The following is a 23473-nucleotide window of genomic DNA, read 5'->3' on the forward strand; positions in this document are numbered from 1 at the left end:
TTGCTGTCCTTTTGTTCTTCAGTCTAGTTGTGGAGGACGTTGCTTCACTGGCCCAAGTTGGCACCATCATTGCGCTCCTCCCAGGCGAGGCAGATCAGTCGCCGGCTTCTGGACAGCCGCTCACTGTGGCTGCTGGCCGCTCACGCTGGCTGCTGGCTACATACGGTAGCCCATGGCAACCCACTGCCACAGGGGCTGCAGCCTACGCCGTCGCCGGCGACTCAGGGCAGCCCAGCTCCAGGTTGAGCTGTTGTTCAGCATCTTAGCTGTAGAGGGCAGTGTCACTGGCCCTCATATGTGGGATCCAAACCGGGGCCCTCTGGCGTCCCAAGCCAGTTCTTAACCATTGCGCCACTCGGCCGGCCCACTCCCTTTAATTTTAAGCGTGTCGAAGACTGGCCAACAGATCCCTGAGAGAAGGTGTAGGAGAGATGGAGGTGAGGTGTTCTAACCCCAGGAAGTGGAAGGGGCTGGGCCCTGTCCTGACTCTACACCTTGGGGTCAACCTGAGGATAAATAGGCACTTGATTGAAGGGTATGACCCCAGGACCTGATAGCGGTTGATTGATGGAGCCAAGCATTCAGACAGCTCCTTTTAGACCATTCCTCTAGAAGCACTTGTTATAGCAAGAACACTGCTTTTATAAAGACAGGATCCTGCTCTACACATTCTTCACTAAATAATATATTGTAAATACCTTCCCATATAATTAATTGTTCTACATCATGCTGTTCAGTGGCCACTCTATTGTGGATGGATCATGGCTTATTAACTAACTCCCTGTGTTAGAAAAGCCCACCAGACTGGACCTCCCTAGGGACCAAACTAAGCCCATCTTGGGAGGTAGCCAGTGCCATATCCTCCACCTCCTTTAAGGACCAGCTAAGTCAGTTCCTCCATCTCCCCCTTCTTCACACCTTCCTGTGGTGGTTCTGGACCACCTGTTGAAGACCCAGCATGCCTTGTTGCCAAGCACGCAGAAAAAGAGGTCCAAACACACTGAGAAAACACCAAGGCAAAGGCATGGCTGGGATCCCAGCCCAGACTCCCTGTCCTCCTGCAGTGACAGTCTTGGCTGAGCTGAGCCCTTTCCTTATGGTGTTTGGCTTGGATGTTAGACTAGGTGAGTCAGCCCTCCTGGCATCCTCCTTCGAGTCGAAAGTCTCATTGAGATGGGGTTGTTGCCAGATCAGTAGAATTATTGGTCTCTCCCACAACTCAAGTCCTCCCAGTTCTCTCTCTCTGAAACTAAGTCCTACAATGTGTCCTGTGAGGGCATGGGAAGAACCAAGCCATAGGCGCTGACCTTTATCATCAGCTGTATAGTAGCCCAGAGCCTCTTGTGGTGACGTGGGACCTGGGCCCTAAATGAAGGGGCACTTCCCACAGTGTAGCCAAATTATTTCCTTGGGCTTGGGGCCAGTGAGCATGTACCTCCCAGGTGACGCTGGACAGACCTGGTTAGAATCCCAGCTCCATCACTGATTGGTTGGGTGGCCTTGGACTTACCTCTTTGATCCCTCAAAGATAAGTTTTCCTCATCTTTAAAATGGAAAATGTTACCTCTACTTATGAACATAAAAAAAGTCAATGCATACAAATGTAACGAGGGGCTTAAAACTAAAATTTCCACCAGACACCAATATGCATCATAGATGTGAACATTGAAATTGAGATGCCAAGCCACTTATGGAGATTTTTTTCTAAGGAAATGCCAAAATCTGTCCCAAGACTTTTGAAACCCCTTGCCCACTTTGGTACTCTGAAAAAGAAAAAACAGAGGGTATAGGAGGATTTTGTGAGGACGATTTCCTGGAAGAAAGCTATGCTGTGAGTTCCATCTTGGGGACAGGGTGAGTTCCTGCTCCCTTACCTCAGACTTAGTGAAGGTGAGTGTCTGTGTGTGTGTGGAGGCCACTCCAAGAGCATAATGTGGGACCCCTACAGCTGGTGTGTGGTAGCCTGGGCTCTGGTCCCACCTGGGAAATTTGGAAGGTGAGAGGGGGCTCACTAGATGCTTTGGTTGGGCTGCTGCCACTATGCTGGGACCAGCTTGTACTTCCTGAGTTTTTCTCAGGGTATGGGAAGCATGTGAGTTTCTCACATGTAGAGAGTGAGCCTGCAAGGACTCCATGTCTTGGAGTCCTTGTGTCGGGGACTCCACTGGCTAAAGGCTGGAGGTGAATGCCCAGAGGCTGAGGAAGGGGTCTCAGGTGAATGCTTGAAATAAGATTAGACTTGAAATACACCCACAGGTTACAGAGAACTTGGGGAAAGAGTCTTAGTAGGGAACCTGTGGAGACGGCATTAAAGCACTTCATGAGAAAGAGGCAGAATTTAACATCTGCCTGGCAAGAAAGCTTGAAGTCAACTTACAGCTGTTGCAGCCCCTTCCCCTGACTGCTCCCACAGAGCGGCAGCTGTCGTAGCCATGGTAACTGGCTGGGGAGGCTGAGTGGAAAAAGAGAGAAGAAGCCCGCCCCTCTACACTGTCCCCACTGTGGGCTTCCATCTGGGCAGGTCCAGCTTGGGGGAAGAGAGAAAGATTTGTGGTAAAAGTAAGTTCAGACTTTTGATGAACACCTTGCATTAGCATTGTAATCTCTGAATTGAGGCTGTTCGCAACCCAGAGTGACCACAGACACTATTCTAAGAATGAACAGAAAAATCTCAGGCCTGTTGGAGTTGTCTTCCAGGCTGGGGAGGGTTCCTCCCTGGAATACTGTCAGTGCAAGGAAACAGTACACCAGTTACTCAGGGTTCTGAGCATAGCAGTGGCAGCTGGGACACACACAGCAATCACTCTTTCTACCCCACTCACCTGACCGTCTCTGGTTTACAGTCCACTCTTGCCCTGACATAACTTTTCTCCAGCTTATATGTTATGCCTGAAGCATGTTGTCTGAATGTCCAGGCCAAGTTCTCTTGGCAAAAGCCATTCTTGCCACTGATTATCTTGAGCCTAATCTCCTTAGAAGACAGATCACCTCCGAGATGGGCGCAATCTTCCGGGAGAAAGAAGAGCATGAAGTGTTTTCCCCATTTTTTCAGATGGGGGCTGTACAGCCCCAAGAGTGAGGCCCGGAGATGGAGCAGGCACACCGATCTCTGCCATTTAACTGTCGTAAGGCCCCCATTGGCAGACTTAAGCTCCCTGCCACACTGGTTGCTCACCTGTAAAAACAGTTGATAACAATAATGTGTATCTCACAGAGTTGAGAGTATGAGATGAAATCATGTATTAGGTTGAACCCTAGTAAATAGCCAACATTCAATTGTTTTTTACTCTACAAAAATGGCAATTTCAGATGGTTTATCATAATGTTTTGTGAACTCTAAATTATTAATTATTGTGTTAAATAAAACCAAATAACAGTAACAACAAACTTCTTCCAACCATGCCCCTTAATGAGACTCCAGAATCCTGCTTGCAGGAATGTCTCAAGGTCCCTGGTGATTTGTGAGGCAGCCACAACTGACAGATTGAGACCTGCGAATGCGCAAGTTCTTCTTGGTTCTTTGCCAGTTTCTCCCAGTATCCAGAGAGCTCCCTCTTTCTCTTGTGGTCTCACTGCAAAAGCTAGCACAAGTAACAAGCCTCATGTCCCCCAACCCAAAACCCAACACCTAGAACCCTCAAATGATCACATTCTGAAATTTTACTACATTGTGTTTAAATGGGCATTTATTATGTTCACCCGCTGAGTACTCAGTGTTAGTATCCTCTCAATTCTGAGGACTCGAATTTTTCAGGTTTGAGAAAGACTCATTCATTCTTTAAAAATATATCTCCCATCAGATGGATAAATTTGACTTTATAAAAAATGTTTAACTTTTGTATAAAAAAAGTATAAATGCAATTGAGAAAGGATTCAGGGATGGGTAAAAGGGATGAAAGGGGTCAAAGGTACAAACTTCCACTTATAAAATAATTAAGTCATGGGGATGTAATGTACAGCATGGTGATTACAGCTAATAATACAGTATTGTATTATTGGAAAGTTGCTAAGAGAGCAGATCTTAAAAGTTCTCATCACAAGAAAAAACAATTTGTAACTATGTGTAGTGATGGACGTTAACTAGACATATTGTGGTGATCATTTTGCAATATACTGAATCGTTATGTTATACACTTGGAACTAATATAATACTATATGTCAATTATATCTCAATAAAAGAAAAGACGTTCAAAGAGACAATTCACAGAAAGGATCCCCAAATGCCCAATAGACTATGCAAGGATGGTCCAAGTTACTATTAGAAATCTGAGTCATGCAAAGAAAATTTGTAATAAGGTATAATTTTTCACCCATCAGACTGGCAAAATTAAAACGTCTGAAAATATTAAGTCTTGGTGTGGTTGAGGGAAAATGGGGACAGCCATACAGTGCTTGTTGGAGTATAAATTGAAGAGCAATTCGACAGAATCTAGTGAAATTGGAAATGTGCATATCCTATCACCCTGCAGTTTTGCTTCTGGATACACACTTGGAAAAACTTTCACCCAAACGCATAAGGCACGTATTATTACATTGTTTCGTGATGGTAAAATGTGGCACTACTGCATAAGTCCACCTATAAAGTATTGTATAAAAATGTGGCATAGTCAGTAAGATAATGAAATATTCTACAACAGTCCAGAGAAATTAACTGGCCCTCTCTCCATAAGTGTGGAGAAAGATAAAACTTATCCTGCTGAGTGACAATAGCGAGTTGCAGAACCCTATGTACAGTATGTTATTACTTAAGTAAAATTTAAAGCCACATGCAAAAGCATCACATATGTTATATAATCCACATCAAATATATATGTATATATATATGTGTGTATATATATGTATATATGAAAAAAATATATGTGTGGAAAGATATACACAAATCCATGCTGTTGGTTGCTGCCCTAAGGAAAAAGGAGAGGAAGGGAGATTGGATTCTTAAATGCCATTAGCTTTATTTCTGGTTTTGTTTCTTTAAAAATATTACTTAAAGCACATCTGGTAAAGCATTATAAATTTTCAGTACTGATTGGTGGGAACACAGTATCATATTATTTTCTATTCTATTTTGTAGCTTTAGCATTTCTTTAAAAATTCCCTCTGTTTTATTTTCTTCTTCTGGAACACCTATTAGAAGGAAATTGGAACTTCAGAATTTATTTTCCACATCTTTCTCTCTCCCTCTTTTAACTTTTGTAAGTATTTAATAAATTTTAAAAATAAAGTATAGTTGACATGCAATATTATATTAGTTTCAGGTGTATAACATAGTGATTCTACATTTATATACCTTACAATGTGATCAGCACAATAAGTCTGGTAACTGTCTGTCACCATACAAAGTTATTACAATATTATTGACTGTATTCTCTGTGCTGCAGATTACATCCTCATGACTTATTTATTTTATAACTGAAAGTTTTTACTTTTTATTCCCCTTCACCTTTTTCACCCGTTGCCCCACCATCCTCCCCTCTGGTAACCATCAATTTTTTGTCTGTATCTATGAGTCTGTTTCCTTCTCTTTCTCCTTCTTCTCCTTCTCCTTCGTTGTCTTCTTTTTTGATTCCACATATAAGTGAAATCATACAGTATTTGTCTTTCTCTGTCTGATTTATTTCACTTAGCATAATACTTAGTGATCTTAGAGAAAGTGCCACTGGCATTGAGAGAGATGGGTCAGGTGGGATCACAGTGAGTTAGCAGCGCAGAGCTTCAGAGTTCACCAGACCAATAAGATTCAAATTTCAACGTAAGCATAGGGGGAGGGCTCAACACAGAAAGATGGCACCCGCCTGCTGGCTGCACTTGAGGACTGCTCACAGGGATAATGTCGACTGTCCTCCAGTCCTCCTCCCAAAACCACACAACTCAATCTGCCCCCTGTATGTCTCTGACACCCCCTGAGTTACTGTCCTTCCGCTGGAGCCCAAGGTGAGTGCCTGGGAGTGAGAGAGACTGTGCTGGAGCCCTTTAATGGATGCCTGGGTTTTTTGCTGCCTTCCATCCCACCTGGTCAGAATCCCCATTGTTTTTCACAGCCAGATGTGGGGTCTCCTTTTCCCAGTACCATTATTCTGGGCTGGGGAGGCCGGTGTAGGGCTAGGGTCCCTCGCTCCTCTGAGGGGAAACTCTGAGGCTGAGATAGCCCTCCAGGTTCTCAACCACCACACGGAAGTTTGGGGTTAGCCAGTTCCGCATCTCCGCCCTTCCTACCTGTCTCGACTTAGCTTCTTTTTTATATCCTTATAAAAAACTTCTGTTCAGCCAGACTTCAGATGGTTCTCCAGGTTGATTTTTCTATAATTTAGTTGTAATTTTAATTTGTTCACAGAAGGAAGCAGGCACAGTGTTTATCTACTCTGCCATCTTGGATTTCCCTCTGACCATTTTAAAATTAGATTGTTTTTTTGATGTTGAGTTGTATGAGTTTTGTATATATGTATATGTTTGGATACTAACCTCTTATCGAATAAATACAGTAATACCTTGGTTTGTGAGCATAATTTGTTCCAGAAACAAACTACTCATATTGAAAGACATCGCTCGTTTACCATGTTAAAATATATTAGAAATATTTGCTCATCTTGTGGAACACTCTCAAACCAAGTTACTCACAATCCAAGGTTTTACTGTATTTGTAAATATCTTCTCCCGTTCATTAAATTATCTTTTCATTTTGTTGATGGTTTTCTTCACAAAAGCTTTTTAGTTTGATGTAGTCCTATTTGTTTATTTTTGCTTTTATTGCCCTTGGCTTGGGAGACATATCCAAAAAAAGTATTGCTAAGACTGATGTCAAAGAGTTTACTGCCTATGTTTTCTTCTAGGAGTTTTATGGTTTCAGGTCTTACATTTAAGTCTTTAATCCATTTTGAGTTTATTTTTGTACATGGTGCAAGAAAGTAGTTCAGATTCATTTTTTTTTGCATGGATCTATCCAGTTTTCTCACCACCATTTATTATTATTTTTAAAAGATTTTATTGGGGAACTGGGGGAGGGGAACAGCATTGGGGAATCGGGGAAGGAGAACAGACAAGTTGCTGTCTTTTTTGTTCTTCAGTCTAGCTGTGGAGGACGTTGTTTCACTGGCCCATGTTGGTATTATCATTGCGCTCTTTTCGGGTGAGTCAGTCACTCGCCGGCCATTGGTTGGCTGCTCACGGCGGCTCATAGCAGCTCACAAAAGTGCACGCCAGCTGCGGGCCAGCCCTACTGCAGCCTACACCATCACGTGGGTGACTCACGGTAGCCCAGCTCCAGGTGGAGCTGTTGTTCACCATCTTAGCTGTAGAGGGCGCAGTGTCACTGGCCCTCATGTGGGATCCGAACTGGGGCCCTACTGCTCAGAACTGGCATCCCAAGCCAACTCCTAACCAACGTGCCACTCAGCTGGCCCTCACCACCACTTATTGAGGAGACTGTCATTTCCCCATTGTATACGCTTGCCTCTTTTGTAGCAGATTAATTGACCATATAAGCATGTGTTTATTTCTGGGCTCTGTATTCTGTTGCATTGATCTATGTGCCTGTTTTTGTTCCAGTACCAAATTGTTTTGATTACTATAGCTTTGTATTATAGTATGGTTTGAAATCAGGGAGCATGATACCTCCAACTTTATTCTTCTTTCTCAAGATTGCTTTGGCAAATTTGGGTCTTTTGTAGTTCCACATAAACTTTAGGATTATTTATTCTATCTTTCTGAAAAACACCATTGGTATTTTGATAGGGATTGCATTAAATCTGTAGATTATTTTGGGTAGTATGGACATTTTAACAATATTAATTCTTCCAATCCATATCCTTTCATTTATTTGTGTAGTCTTTAATTTCTTTCATCAATGTCTTGTAGTTTTTAGAGTATAGGTCTTTTATCTCTTTTGTTAAATTTATTCCTAGGCATTTTATTCTTTTTGATGTAATTGTAAATGTTTGTTTTCTTAATTTCTCTTTCTGATAGCTCATTAGTAGTGTATAGAAATGCAACAGGTATCTGAATATTAATTTTGTATTTTGTAACTTTACTGAATTCATTTATTAGTCCTAATAGTTTTTTGATGGAGTCTTTAGGGTTTTCTATATATATAGTATGTTGTCTGCAAATAGTGGCAGTTTTCCTTCTTCCTTTCCTATTTGGATACATTTTATTTGTTGTCTGATTGCTGTGACTAGGACTTCCAATACTATGCTGAATAAAATTGGTGGGAGTGGGCAGCCTTATCTTAGAGGGAAAGCTTTCAGCTTTTCACTGTTGAGTATGATGTTATTTATAGGTTTGTCATATATAGCCTTTATAATATTTAGGTGTATTCCCTCTATACCCACTGTATTGAGAGTTGTTATCATAAATGAATATTGAATTCATTTGTCAAATGCTTTTTCTGCATCTATTGAGATGATCATATGATTTTTACCTTTGGTTTTGTTAATGTGGGGTATCACATTGATTAATTTGCAGATATTGGATCATTCTTGCGTCTCTGGAATAAATTCTACTTGATCAAGGTGTATGATCATTTTAATATATTGCTGAATTTGACTTGCTAATATTTTGTTGAGAATTTTTGCATTTATGTTAATCAGGAATATTGGTCTGTAATTCTTTCTTTCTTTCTTTCTTTCTTTCTTTCTTTCTTTTTTTCATAGTGTCTTTGTCTAGTTGTGAAATCAGGGTAATGCTGGCTTCATAGAATGAGTTTGGAAGCATTCCTTCCTCTTAAATTTTTTGGAATAGTTTGAGAAGGATAGGTATTAATTTTCTTTAAATGTTTGGTAGAATTTACCTGTGAAGCCATCTAGTCTTGGACTTTTGTATATTGAGTTTTTTTTTTATTGCTGATTCAATTTCATCACCAGTAATCAGCCTGTTCAAATTTTCTGTTTCTTCCTGGTTCAGTTTTTGAAAGTTGTATATGTCTAGAAATTTATCCATTTCTTCTAAGTTTCCCAATTTGTTAGCATATAATTGTTCATAGTATTCTTTGATAATCCTTTGTATTTCTGAACTGTCAGTTATAATTGTTCCTCTTTCATTTTCGATTGTATTTATTTGGGCTTTTTTTTTCTTGAGTCTGCCTAAAGGTTTATCAATTTTGTTTATCATTTCAAGTAACTAGTTCTTAGTTTCATTGATCTTTTTTATTGCTTTTTTAGTCTCTATTTCATTTTATTTTGTTATAGCTCATCTGCATAATTTCTTATTTCTGTTATTGTATTTTTTATCTTCAAGAGTTCTCCTTGGTTCTTTTCATCACAGCCTGCCTATTTTGGTTTCTTGGATGCTAGACCCTCACTTATTCTTCTGAGGATTTGGATTATGTTTAGGTCTTGCTATTATTGTAACTTTTTTTTTTAATTGTCTGTTCTACTTCATTCATGGTGTTGGCCTTACTCAAAAGTTTTCTGATTGTTGACAGGGCTCATTGTTGTAGTTGAGAGGCCCGCCACTTTAGATTCTCTAGTATCCGTTTGTGCAACTTGCTTGGGGAAGGAGTGGGATGGGAGTACAAGTGGGGAATGGGAAGGGTGGGCAGCTGGGAATAGGGTATGATAGAGGCTAGTCTTGTGGGTGTGGGTGCTCCAGTTTCTGGTATGCATGGGACACTGCCTTGTCTCTCTGAGCCAAGCCCACATCCACTGTGTTGCCTGGAAGGAGATGTCTCGGTTGCCTCTAACTGGCTGGGTGTTTGTGTTTATGTGGGCAGGGCTGGTTTATAAAGATCAAATACTGCTCTTCTTGTTGGTTCTCCTTTGAGTTTCCCTGGTCCTGTTCAGCTCTCAGGTGCTTCTTCCTCTGGGCATGGTGCTCTCTTATCCACATTTTGAACTGTGTTTTCTTTCTCCAGTCCAGTCTCATCATCATTTCACCTTCAGGAATTCTCTACAGTTTCTGATCCATAATTATGAGTTCAAAATTTAAAAATATCTTTTATTTGTTAGGACTACATTGTTTATAGTCCACCATTTGTGAATCTCAAGCTTGGAGAAAGAGCTTAGGGCTAGCCATGTAGATTTGGGAGTCATTTGAATAAAATATAACTTGAAGCATGAGAGAGTAAAAGATATTCAGAGAGAACTTGTGCACAGAGTGAGAAAAAGCTAGCCAAGGATAGAATTTAGGAATTACCTACACTTAAAGAGGTTAGGATAAAATGAGGAACCAAGGGACTGAGTGGTCAGAGAGGTAATGGGAGACTTAGAGAAGGGCAGAGGAGAGAGGAAGGGGAGAGAGTGTAAGAGGTGATAGGACCAGCTCTGAGACAAGGTCATGAGGCAATACTGAGGCTGTTGGTAACCTTTGAGAGCTTCCTCACTTGAGGGATGGGGCCAAAGCCAAAAGGAAATGAGTTAAGGCTGGGTGATGAGAAGAAAGGTGAGGTAGGCATCAAGAGCCTTTCTATTACATCAGTGGAAGAGATGAAGCTTGAAGAAGTAAAAAAACAGCCAGGAGTGGGTTCTGGTAGACCCTGTGGAGAAAATCCCCTCCATTGACTTGAGGCTTCCTGATACCCACATATAAGAAAATTTCCCCTTTTATAGGAAGAAGATAGAATTAACAGACTTGATTATTGTTTCTACCTATAATATATACAGCAAGAGGTAAACTGGAAATACAGTAAAACCTTGGATTGCGAGTAATGTGGTTTGTGAGTGTTCTGCAAGACGAGCAAACATTTCTAATACATTTTAACATGGCAAATGAGTGATGTCTTGCAACATGAGTAGTTTGTTTCTGGAATGAATTATGCTTGCAAACCAAGGTATTACTGTACTTGTAATTCCCTGTTGTAAATCCGCCTTTGTTTGCTTATTAGTTTTCTTTTTATAGATAGGGGACATTTTTCCATTTTGTCATTGAATGATCAAGAAACGTACACTTAGGTGTCATGATTTTTGCCCTGGGGAAAGTAATAAAAGTTGTAGTAACAATTTCTGCCCTTGGATCAGGTATATGGCTGCTGCTCAGAGGTCATGCTGTCCAGAAAAATACTCTTCTCTGTTTAGTCTGTCATCAGGAGAGCCACCCAGTTCTGAGATCTATAACTGCCTACACTAGCAAAGAAATTGGACCTTTGGCATAGGGCCATATCAGTGAGGTTAATACCTGGGTTCTGTTCAGTACAAGAGGAAATACAAGGTGTATTAACCGTGTACCTAAATCCTGATTAGTTTAGTCCTGACACTTTCATTTCATTACTTTGAAAGAATGACATTACTGCCCAGCCCAGAGAGAAGAGTCCTGCCTAATTTAGGCAGATTATGAAATGGGAGGAGATACAGACAAGGCATAAAAAGGGGAAATAAAACAAATCCCTAAATACATGGTCCCAAGAGGAAAAGGGCTAGTGGACATTTGGGGTTCTTTTTTCTAAACAGCTTTATTGAAGTGTCTATAATTTTATACCTTTATTGAGTTTTCAATAAGTTTATTCAATAAACTTTGTATTTAAAGTGTATAATTTGATGAGTTTTGGCACCTGCAATACCATCATCATTATCAAGGTAATGAATGTATCCATTAGTCCCAAATGTTTCCTTGTGTACCTTTGTATATCTTCTCCCACTACCCTCTGTGCCTAGACAATCATGAATCTGTTTTCTAGCACTATAGAGAAGCTTGAATTTTCTAAAATTTTATATACATGCAATCATACAGTATATACTCTTTTTCTATTGAGATTCATCCATGCTATTGTGTTTATCAATAATTGTCCTGAGAATAGTTAAAACTAATTTTACACACACACACACACACACACACACAATGTAGCACAAATAATAAATGAGTTCCCTGTGTGGGACTTATGCTGGAGGGAACGTTGTGTCCAGAAGGACCATTTTGGAGAATTGTGCTATCTCGGTAGGTGGTGACAAGGACCCATGCTCTGTCAGCAGTAGGGGAGCCAGAGAAACAGATCCCACTCTGTAGATGGTGAGTCCTGTGAGGGGCGGGGATGTGGCTGGCATTTCTAGAGAGAGCACCTGGTTAAGCGATGGGGATCCCAGAAATTGTGAGCTAGAGAACAGAGTGGGAAATGTTGCCAGAGCCTCACCTTCCATCTCGCTCTTGGGTCCCACAATGCCAACCAACCACCATATGTGCCAGCCCTACAGACAAACCTCCCTTCCTTAACATACCATGTCTTATCAAGCTTTTGCTAATGGTATTTTTCCTGCCTGAAATGTCCCCACCACCCACCTTCTCCACCTGGTAAACAATAATGATGGATCATAATATAAAAATAATTAGGACAACTTTTTGAGCCCTCACCAAGAACCTTGGTATGATGCTGATCTCTCTGTGCATCTATTTAATGCTCACAACAAACCTATCAGATAGGCATTATTATTCTAGTTGTAAGATGAAGAAACTGAAACCTAGAAGAGGTTAGGTGGCTGATGGTCACCCAAACTATAAGTGGTAGAGCTGGGATTCAAACTCATTTTATTCCCATATTCTTTATGCAGAGTTGAGAGGCGATGGTCCCTTTTCCAGAACTGCTTCACAGCTGGCTAGGGACACTGACTGCCGTGGGAGTTAAAATCTCTGGATACCTGACTCAGGGTCCCCAGAGGCAGTGTCTCTTGGGCAGTGTCCTCAGCCGGGATGGGTGGGAAGCCTTGCATGAGTACCATCTTTGCATGGAACTGTTGTAGTCTGGAAGATACAAACTTTACGAAAAGGTGAAATATAAAGGGACTGAAAGCTAACAGAAAAATTACAATTGTCACTACAGTGAGCAACGGGGTCAGGAGATGTCCGAACGAACCAGTAAGGGTATAAAAGATCTCTCCTAGGAATGATGTTTTGAGTCCTGGGTCTTTTCTAAAATGTCTATATTCTTTTCTTGAATAGTAGTTTTAGGTCCTCTATTGGCTTGCAGGTGTCTGATGGAGAATCTTCTTTTTTTTCTCCTGTGGGGACTGGTAAGAGACAGGTTTAATGCTAGACAAATAAACCCAGCGGGTTATCTTCTGAAGCTTGACAGCAGTTGCGATGCTTAGTAGTACCTGGTAGAGACCTTTCTACTAAGGCTGTAGTTTGTCCTCAGGTGACCCTTCCTTCCTGGTTTTTAATAGAACTAGGACTCCTGGCTGGACAGGAGAATCAACTTTCTTCTTAGTGGGAGAAGGTAGTACCTGATTTCCATATTCCTGGAGGGCCTTTGAAGGTGGCTTAAGCTGATTATATGAGAGATTATTTTGTAGGTTTCTTCATTAAACAGAAGGTCTGAGGTTAGAAAGGGCCTTCCGTGGGTCATTTCAAATGGGCTGAATTTTAGCATTTCTTTGGGGCTACTCTTATTCATAAGGGGGCTATGGGTAAGAGGGGAACCCAGGCTTCTGTGGTTTCCTGACAGAATTTAGCAAGTGTCTTTTTATGGACATAATTAACTTTTTCTACCTTTCTGGAGGACTGAGGTCTCCAAGAGGAGACTAGACTGCATCTAACAGGGTTAGAATCTCCTCCTGATGTTTTATGGGGGAATCTTTTGCTATTATAATAGTAGTCCCCTTTCTTTCCATATGGTACAATATTGCTTTTTAAAGAAAACAGGTTTGTTTATTTAAGTATAGTTGGCATGCAATATTATATTAGTTTCAGGTGTACAACATAGTGATTCAACATTTATATACCTTACGATGTGATCACCACACCAAATCTAGTCACCATCTGTCACTGTACATAGTCATCACAATGTTGTTGACTATATTCCTCTTCACCTTTCTCATCTGTCCCCCCCCCCCTTCCCCTCTGGCAACCATCAGCTTCATCTGTTTCTATGAGTCTGTTTTTTTTTATTCTACATATAAATGAAATTATATGGTATTTGTTATGTTTATCAATAGATGATTGACTAAAGAAGTGGTACGTATATGTATATACAATCGAATATTACTCAGCCATAAAAAAGCATGAAATCTTGCCATTTGTGACAACATGGATAGACCTAGAGGGTATTATGCTAAGTGAAATAAATCAGAGAAAATGTTTATTTTTTAAAAAAGTTTCATCTGAAAATTTACAACTGATAATAAAAATGTTAGTGTACTATAGTTAAAAGATTGGAAGAAAAAATACCCAAAAGTTCATTATATTTCTTTTTGGGCAGAATGTCCCTTGACTCTCCAAATATGAAATTGCCCCCCCCCCATTAGTCTCCCTGTCCCTCTTGCCTGTTTATTCTTCTTCGTGCTATTTATGATGACCTGACATATTGGGTAATTGAGAATGTCATGATGCATTTTTGCATTGAAAAACAGAAAAATACGTCATGACTTTCCCGACAACCCAATATTTTAAGCTTATTGAATTGTCTTTTGTCTGCTTCCCCACTAGCATGTAAGTAGCACAACATCTCGGTTCCCAGAGCAGAACTGGCATTGAAATGTCTAAGCTTAGTATGCGTTGAGGAAAGAATGGTCAGCTTGTGAGCATTTAAAATTTTTCTCTTCGTACATTTCTGAGTTTCTAGCTGTTTTCCAATGAACTTTTATTACTTCTGTGATCAGAAAAAAATTAATAAATATTATTTTTTTCTCCATGGAAATAGTACATACAGTAGGATGACATCTCAATTATACTATTTGAGAGTGAAATTCTTTTATAATGAAGCTAACATTCTTTTAAGTCTCAAAAATACATGGGAAATCCACTGGTGTGAGTCATATGTCTGTGTGGTCAGATTCCTGCCGAGCTGGGTGAAAGCACACATGTGTAGAAAAAAACGCGAATTGTCCACAGGGCCACCAAAGGTAAGATAAACAGTCCTGACCTGTGTAAATGCGCCTCCCAGAAGGCCAGCTGGAAGCTTGTCCTCTGTGTGTCTCACCCTCTCTCCCCACCTGTTCACCTTCATTTCTTTGGTTGAATAGGTACTGAGATGTGCTCGCCAACAGGGTTCCCGAAAATCTGCCTGAATTAGAGCTCCGGGTTGGGCCTCTCCCCTTTGGAGATAAGCTAGGGCTGCTCTGGTTCCAGTAGTTGAAGAATGAGGCATCTTTTGTCCTCCAATATCTGGAGTTTTTGGCTCCAGGATGGGTCTGCCAGGCCCTTCCCACTCCCTGTTCCTTCCCTTGTTCCCCTTCTCTAACTTTACCACTTGCCCCCCAGAGTCTATTTTCTATGCTCAGGAATATTGCTCCTCTATGTGATAATTCAGTGATATCTTTGAACTACAGCTCAACTTGTCTGCCATATTGGAAAGATTCATGTTTCTTGAATCTTTCCACTCTCTGACAACAGCATTTCTGACCACATAATCCATTGGGGAATTGTAGCAGCTTCAGTAGTGGTGATTTCAATTTGGGGTCCTTTCTCCATATTTATGATGGGCATCTCCTTCCTTCTCTCTGCCTCTCCAGACCTCCAAATGTTATGTTTATTCATCTCACAGAGCAGGTTCATGCCAGTAGATGCGGTGGCCCCCCAATTGTACCAAGGGATACGTATTTCTATAGCACTTGCTTTAGCTATACTTCATTTCATCTACCTAATGTGTCAACTGACATTATAGTTCATTTGCACTTCTCCTCATTCTGGGAGAAGTCTGAAGGCTTTCTGAAAATTTCTGTGAACTCCAGGGGTCTGACATTCTCAGGTTCACTCTCAGCTCTGAGTCCCTGCATCTTCAGTATCACTGAGATGATTTGCATCCCACATTTCATGGTGACTCTCCCTTCAGCTCCCACCAACCCAGATGCAGGCCTTTCCTCTGTTTCCCCTAGAATCAATCACATAAAACATTTACTTGAGAAGCAGACTTCATTGAAAAGGCTGGGTGTTTCTGTTGTGCTATTACAATACCCAAGATATGGAAGCAACCAAAATGGCCATCAGTAGATGCTTGGATAAAGATCTGGTACATATATACAATGGAATATTATTAAACCACAAAAGAAAATCTTATCACTTGTGGCAACATGGATATACCTACAGGGTATTATGCTAAGTGAAATAAGTCAGACAGAGAGAGAGAGACACATACCATATGATCTCACATATATGTGGAGTCTGAAGAACCAACCAACCAAACAAACAAACACAATCCAAAACAGAAATGGACTCATAGATACAGAGAAAAAACTGATGGTTACCATATGGGAGGAGTTTGGGGGCTGGGTGAAAGAGGTGAAGGGATTAAGAAGTACAAACTGGTAGTTACAAAATAGCCATGGGGATGTAAAATACAGTATAGGGAATATAGTCAATAATGTTGTAAAAACTATGTTTAATGCCAGGTGGGTAGTAGACTTATCTGGAGGATCATTTTATAAATTATATAAATGGGCCAGCCGAGTGGCGCGATGGTTAAGAACTGGCTTGGGATGCCAGAGGGCCCTGGTTCGGATCCCACATATGAGGGCCAGTGATGCTGCCCTCTACAAAAAAAAATAATAATAATAAAAATTAAAAATAAATAAAAATAAATAAAGTAAATATAAATTATATAAATGTCTAACCATAGACTGTACACCTGAAACTAATATAAAATAAAGTCAACTATAATTGAAAAATAAAAAAACTAATTAAAAAAAGAAAAAAATTGGGTGTTTTACATCACAGCAAGACAATTTTAGCACTAGTTATTAGATATCCCTGCCCATCCTAGTTTTAAGGGCTAAAAAATGATCAGTAACCTGCATCTACCTCTATGTTCCCACTGTATTCCGTATTTCTTTAGCTGCCTGACTGCTGGAAATTCTGCTCAGATTCCTTCTCTCCCCAGGCTCAGGCCTCTGCTAGGAGCCCTGCTCCCCATCTCCTTCCCCAGAGCCTGTTGCCAGTTATGCCACCCCTGCCCCCTTTCTCCAACAGGGCAGAAGTGGATAGAGCCAGTTTTGTTTTCAAATGCATTCTCCACCCTTTTAAAATTAACCTAGAAAACAAAAACAATACCAAGAAGGACAGAGAAAAATGAAGGCATCTGCAATCCTCACAATCATATAATCGTGGATGAGAACTACTATTACGGACTGTCTCTCAAGTTTAACACTCCAGCCTCAGGCACAAGTGCACACAGCCTTTCCCACCCACGAGACCCAACTCTGCGCCTATTTCCATCTGCAACTTTAAAAAGATCTCGGGTGCAGACTGGATTAATTATGAGTTTGGTTCCATGATTGGTTTTTTATTTTATGTACCTATTGATATACCTATGAACCTGGCACTAGTTTTTTTGGTTTTTTTTTAAAGATTTTTATTGGGGAATTGGGGGAAGGGGAACAGACAAGTTGCTATCCCTTTGTTCTTCAGTCTAGTTGTGGAGGACGTTGCTTCACTGGCCCAAGTTGGCACCATCATTGCGCTCTTCCCGGGCGAGGCAGATCAGTCGCCGGCTTCTGGACGGCCGCTGACGGCAGCTGCTGGCCGCTCACACTGGCTGCTGGCTACACACAGTAGCCCATGGCAATCCACCTGCCATCACCGGCGACTCACAACAGCCCAGCTCCAGGTTGAGCTGTTGTTCAGCATCTTAGCTGTAGAGGGCAGTGTCATTCGCCCTCATATGTGGGATCCAAACCGGGGTCCTTTGGCATCCCAAGCCAGGTCTTAACCATCGCGCCACTCGGCCGGCCCTGAGCTGGTCCTTTTTGTTCTGTCCAGGGATTCAACACCTAGGGCTTCAGAGGGGCTCAGCAGGTGATGCAGGAAACCTTGGTTTCAAGAAAGGAATTTATCGGAAGGAGACTGATAGATTTCAGAAAGCCTAAGGATAGGAAGGGTAGGAGGCCTCAGGAGGATTCGGGGACTGGAAAGCCAGTGACCAAGTTTCTTTCTCTTGTTTTGTATGCTGGCCACTCGGCCAGCCCTGGCACTAGTTTTAAGAACTAAAACATAATCAATAACCTACATCTACCTCTGTGTTCCCACCACATTTTATTCTGCTGCTTTTCTCACTTCCCCACCCTTGAGGGGTTCATCTTTTTGAATTTTGTGTTTATTATTGCCTTACTTTTAAAAGTAGATTTATCCCAAATTTTTCAGAAATGTCAAGAATGGGACAGTTTGTTTTTTAAGAACAATAAGAAAGGAAGGTTTTCCTTTCTTATCAGTGTGTAATGGACCTGGGAAAAGTTGGATATCCATCCAACCATGCTCATCACCTTCCACTTCCCCATTCAAGGTCAGCTTCAGCTTTTGAGCTGAGGTCATGTTCTTCTTGGAGTGGCCCCAGCCAATGACAGAGTGTGACAGTGGTATATATAGCACCTGTTTGTTTCTGCCCAGTGAGGGGCTCTCCTAACAGGAAATCTTAGACATTTTTGTTCCAATGCCCCTGTTGGGGCTGGCAGAAACTGACATGTCTGCATTGTGACAACTGTCCATCCTCAACCTGTTTTCCTCCCCTTTCTTTTATGGCATTACTTGCCGATGAACCTGGTGCACGTCCAACTGTGTGTTAGATCTCAGTTTCTCAGAGAACTCCACCCAGTCTGCATAACATACTCCCTCTGATCTCGGAAGGCCCCTGTCTTTACAGCAGTTAATTGTGGTCTGCCTGACTGACTACCTGAACGCCCAGCTCAGCTGTCAGGACTGGGCTCCATGCCTCTGGCAGGGGCTTTTGGGTTCTGCGTGTGTCCTCTGAGAGTATGGTATGCATGCCTCTGGGTGGGAAATAGTTAAACAGGAGAAGCCCAAGCACCACAGCCAGAGGGTATGTTTGTGAGTTTCTCATGGACAGCTTTAGGCCAAGGACTTTGGCCACCAGGTGGGGCCTCTGCAGTGCGGACTCCATCTGGGCCTGGCTCCCGCCTCACCAGACGCTCCCCTGCTTCCCTGAGGGCCAGGTGGAGAGAGAGAGAGAATACAGGATTAGGTGCCAAGGTCTAGAACAGGAAGAGGTCCCAAGAAAGAGCCCAGCACCTCCAAAACAGGAGCTGCATTCCAGACAGCAGCTGATGCCACGGAGAGACTGACAGCAGGGGACAGCGCTTCATGGTTTTAGGGGCAGAGGGACTCTTTGTGGTCTGGCAGATGAGAATGGGGGGGAGGGGGGTGCAGTTGCTGAATCTGTTGCTGCACACTCACTAGGCTATTAAAACTAAAAGCATTGGGCAGGAAAGGGTCATTTTATCAAAGGCCCTAAATTTATTTTTTAAATAAAAGGTATAATTGGCATGTAATATTATATTAGATTCAGGTGTACAACATAATGATTTGACATTTGTATATATTATAAAATAATCACCACAATCAGTGTAGTTAACATCTCTCACCATACATAGTTACAATATTTTTTCTTGTGATGAGGAACTTTTAAGGTCTCTCTCTTAGCAGCTTTTCAAATATGCAATACAGTATTATTAACTCTAGTCACCATTAATGGGGATGTAATGTATGTTACATCCCCATGACTCATTTATTTTATATCAGAGGTCTTTATGGTTACAGAGCAGGACTCCAGGAAGGAAGAGAGGCAAAAAAAAATCAAACTACCTCCTCAACCTCTCCAGGCAAAGCACAGCTACACCAGGAGAGGGACTGAGGGTCCCTACCAATAACCCATACCCCAGCTACTCTATGTAAGTACTGTCATTCGTTCTATTAGGTGGGGAGCATGTGAAAAAGCTATTTTTGTAGGTCAAGAAAAACAGTGAAATATTGGCAATTGTATTTGGTTCCACTTAATATATAGAATTGAATTTAAGTTAGGGAGATATATATATATATATATATATATGTATGTATGTATTCCCAGGGTGGGGTATCTATTTATGGACTTTCCCATTACCTTTATTCAGAGCACCTCCTACAGACCAGGCAGCAAACAGAAATCTTACCATGTGTTATCTGATTCTATTCTCACAGCAACCCAGAGAGTATGTACAATTATTATCCTTCTTTTTCAGATGAAGGAAGTGAGGCACAGCCAAGCAGCATGCCTAGGGACAGAGGGGGGATGTAGACCTACATCTGTCTGAACTACAAACCCATGTTCTTGACCCCTGCACAGGCTGTCTTCCCCAAGCCCTCTGTGTAGACTCCCGGGGGGAGAAGGGGTGTTGAAACGGGGTTGAGGACTGGACATTTGAGTTTAAAGAACTACTCAGAGAGCTCTGGACCGAGTGGTCCCTATGTGGCCATCAGGCTCAGACACAGGCTTTATGTGGTCTGAAGCTTACACAGTTTGTGGGACCCTTTTTAGGAAAAACAATTTTTAAAAATATTACTTTTTGGAGATATTGCCTAGACATAGGTCCACATGAACATTTTGCTAAGGCCTCTCCCCTGGCCTTAGAAGGGACTGGCACAAGGGTGGGGTGCTGAAGCCTAAGCTTCATCATCTGATGCTCAGAGGCGCTGGGCGGGAAGCAGGTACCTGCACAGAACAGGCCCGAGTGAAGGCTCAGGTCTGGCACAGACAAGGTGAGCCCAGTACACCCGCAAGTTCCACCCAGGATCCGGAGAGATTGTATAAATGGAGCCTGCAGCTGGCCTGTGCTTTTTCCACAGGGCAGACTCTGAAAAGGTGATCCAGAGTCCGTGGGGTGTGTCGGGAGTGTGTGTGTGTGAAAAGCCTTACACCCCTCGTTGGCATTTTCTTGGCTGAGAGCACCGCAGCTGCCACTTATGGCCACGAGGGGGAGATGCTCCTCTGGAAACGACACTATTTGGGAAGAGCCTAACCCTCGCAGTCCCCCTTCCATGGCACCCAAGGTCCTCCTGGCTACTCCCCGCTGCTATCCTCAGGCCCAGATCTGCTGATGAGACCCTCCCTTTTAAGGAGCAACTCGCAGGGGGAGGGGGTACATATGGATTCTATCTGGATTATACTGTCAAAGTCTCAGAAACAGCCAGAGAAAAACCAATGAATCACTGAAGTAGTAATTAGTAAAAATTTATTGTGCACACACCAAAAAATTTGCAAACCGGAAGCACTCAAATGAAAACATAAAATGAGGCTCAAAGGAACACTATTACAAAGCAGCTTCTATAGTGAGAAGGCTGTGCTTCACAGTGATTGGTAATTAAGCTAAATTAATAACTAAGCTGGTTATGTCTGCTCAGGAAACCTCCAAGGCTGGTCTCCGTTTGCTTTTGATTTTAACAATACCTAGGAGGAAACTTTTATTCCCTCAGGAGCCACTGGCTGTTTAGAAAATGCCATAAGTAAAACCAGGTAAATGTTTACACTAGAAAAACAGAAAATTTAATTCGTGTTTAACTCAAGCTTAAGAACAGGGAGCATTACACTGCATTACACTATTGTGTGGCTACATCTGGATTCTGCGCTGTAATTTGGAGAGAAAGACTGCCAAGCTCCCAGGAGGGTCATGTCCCTGCACATAGTCTCTCTCCTCAGGGCTGGGGCCTCCTGGAACCCAGGACTGGTCTTTTGTTCAGTTGATAACCCCCTGACCTAGTACACTGAGGTCTCCATCAGTGCTTCCAGGAGTGAGCTGAGAAAGAAGGGGACAGAGATGGGGAAGATGGAAATAATGAGGTAAAGAGAGGCAGACTGACTAGAGCTTATTTAAAAGAACTTTGTCTATTGTTTGCAGGACTTTAGAAATAAAAAAGAGAGGGGGGTATAAAGATAAATAAGTTAGTATTCTTGTTCTCAGGTACCTCGCTTTCTTATGGAAAAGAAAGAGATGCCAGTAACTATGGTATTAGGCAAAGTATAAGGGCCTTCCTGAGGGTAGGCCCAGCCTTTGGCAGCCACGGCCTCCTGCTATGAGGCACACTCCTTCAGGGGCTTCCAAAGTCAAGCTGTCTGGTAAAAATGTTCAGAACTTATGTAAAAATGTTCATGACCCTTGGTCCTCTGTAGCTGACACATTAGAGTGTTAGTTTATATCTCTTGTTGACTTTAAAAAGCAAGAGCCATTTATTTTACCAGCACAATGGGTTTATGTGAGAGTAGCAGAGGAGTTGTAATTTAGGACAAGCAAACTATGGTAAACCATAGGCAAGTTGAAAGAGCAGAGGAGAGGGGCTTCTTTTATAGGCAAAAAATAAGTTAGGCGGGGCTGTCTGGAGAGTTCAAGGTGTTGATGGCTTTTTATTGGCTGAGTGTGGCAAATTCTCATTGGCTGGGCTGTAACCAGGATCCCAACTTGAAGGCATCCAGCTAAAGAGGTTCAGGTGATCATTCAGGTGTTTTGCTAGACAAGGAGAAGTTCTTCTTTCTTCTTGATGTCCTCCTGTTTGGGGTCTGGGTGGCAGTGTGTGAGAGCTCTCCCATTAGGGCTTCCCAACTCCATTTTAAATGAGGTTTCCTTTATTTATTTTTAACACTTTTGATGGAATCTTTGAACAATCTCTGTATCCCCAGCATCTTGAACTTTCATGATGATGATGATGTAAGCATGCCTTGGTGGAGTTATTTTTAATTCATTGCTCTGGGATCTTGGATAGAAGTCAAATGTTCTTTAGCTCTAGGAAATTTTCTATTTTTCTTTTTTGAGTATATCCCCACCCTTCTCCTTGCCCTAGTATGTTTCTGTCCCCAGTTTCTAGGACTACTATTACTCAGATGTTGGAGTCTTGGATTGATCCTCTATGGCTCTTATCTTTTCTCTCACATTTTCTATTTTTTCTATTAAATCTATTTTCTTATCTGCTGATCCGTCTATTGAATTTTTTTTCAGTGATTATATTTTTAATTTCTAAGAGTGCTATCTTGTTTACTGAATTTTATGATTTTAGAACATTCTGTTCTTTTGTACAAGTTATACACTTGTAATAGCTTCCCAAATTTCCCTAAAGATATTATATGTATATTTTTAAGTTTTCTCTTGTTCCCTGAGTTATCCTTGTTTTCTCTAAGGTCATTTTTCGTATTGTATTTTTCTCTCAGCCTTTTATTTTAAAAATATTCAAACTTATATATAAGTTGAAAGAATAGCACACTGAATACTCGTATCCTTTCCCTAACCATCAACCATTAAATTTTACCACATTAGTTTTCCTTCTCTCTTTCTAGTTTTTTCCAAATCATTTGAAAGTAATTGCAGACATAATGACATTTAACTCTTAAATAATTTCACATATTATTTAAGAATAAGGACATTCTCCTACATACTATATTATTATCATTTAATGATACAAACACTTAATAATAATTCAAGAATATCTTCTAATATTTTTTTCCTATTTAAATTTCCCCATTTGTGCCCAAACTTACTTTAATAGCATTTTTTTTAAATCCAGGATAGGATGTATTACAGTTAGTTATTATGTTTCCTTATTTTCTTTTAACCTAGAATAGTTCCCCCTTACCACCTTTTTTGGTAGTTTTTCATTGTGCTGACTTTTTGAAGAGCTCAGGCTAGCTATCTATGAAATGTTTTACACTCTGAATTTATCTGATTATATTAAACAGGTTAAACATTTTTGACACATACATGCTGTAGGTAATTTTGTGAACTTAAGATTACATCTCATTAGGAGGCACTTCTTTCTTTGCAATTAGATTCAGCTTACATATCCTGGGCAGTAATATTATACAAGTGACAGCATC

At 41.3% G+C, this 23473-nt stretch overlaps 1 protein-coding gene across 1 annotated transcript; it reads left to right on the plus strand.

The window, feature by feature from the left end:
• Positions 1-726: 726 nt before the first annotated feature.
• Positions 727-2430, plus strand: LINC02054 (long intergenic non-protein coding RNA 2054). The gene is given in 3 exon segments (XM_019667845.1): positions 727-927; positions 929-1124; positions 2414-2430. Coding segments are annotated over 3 exon segments (414 nt in total).
• The last annotated feature ends 21043 nt before the right edge of the window (positions 2431-23473 follow it).

This window comes from Hipposideros armiger, unplaced genomic scaffold (genome assembly GCF_001890085.2).
Source record: "Hipposideros armiger isolate ML-2016 unplaced genomic scaffold, ASM189008v1 scaffold_14, whole genome shotgun sequence".
Classification (NCBI taxonomy): domain Eukaryota; kingdom Metazoa; phylum Chordata; class Mammalia; order Chiroptera; family Hipposideridae; genus Hipposideros; species Hipposideros armiger.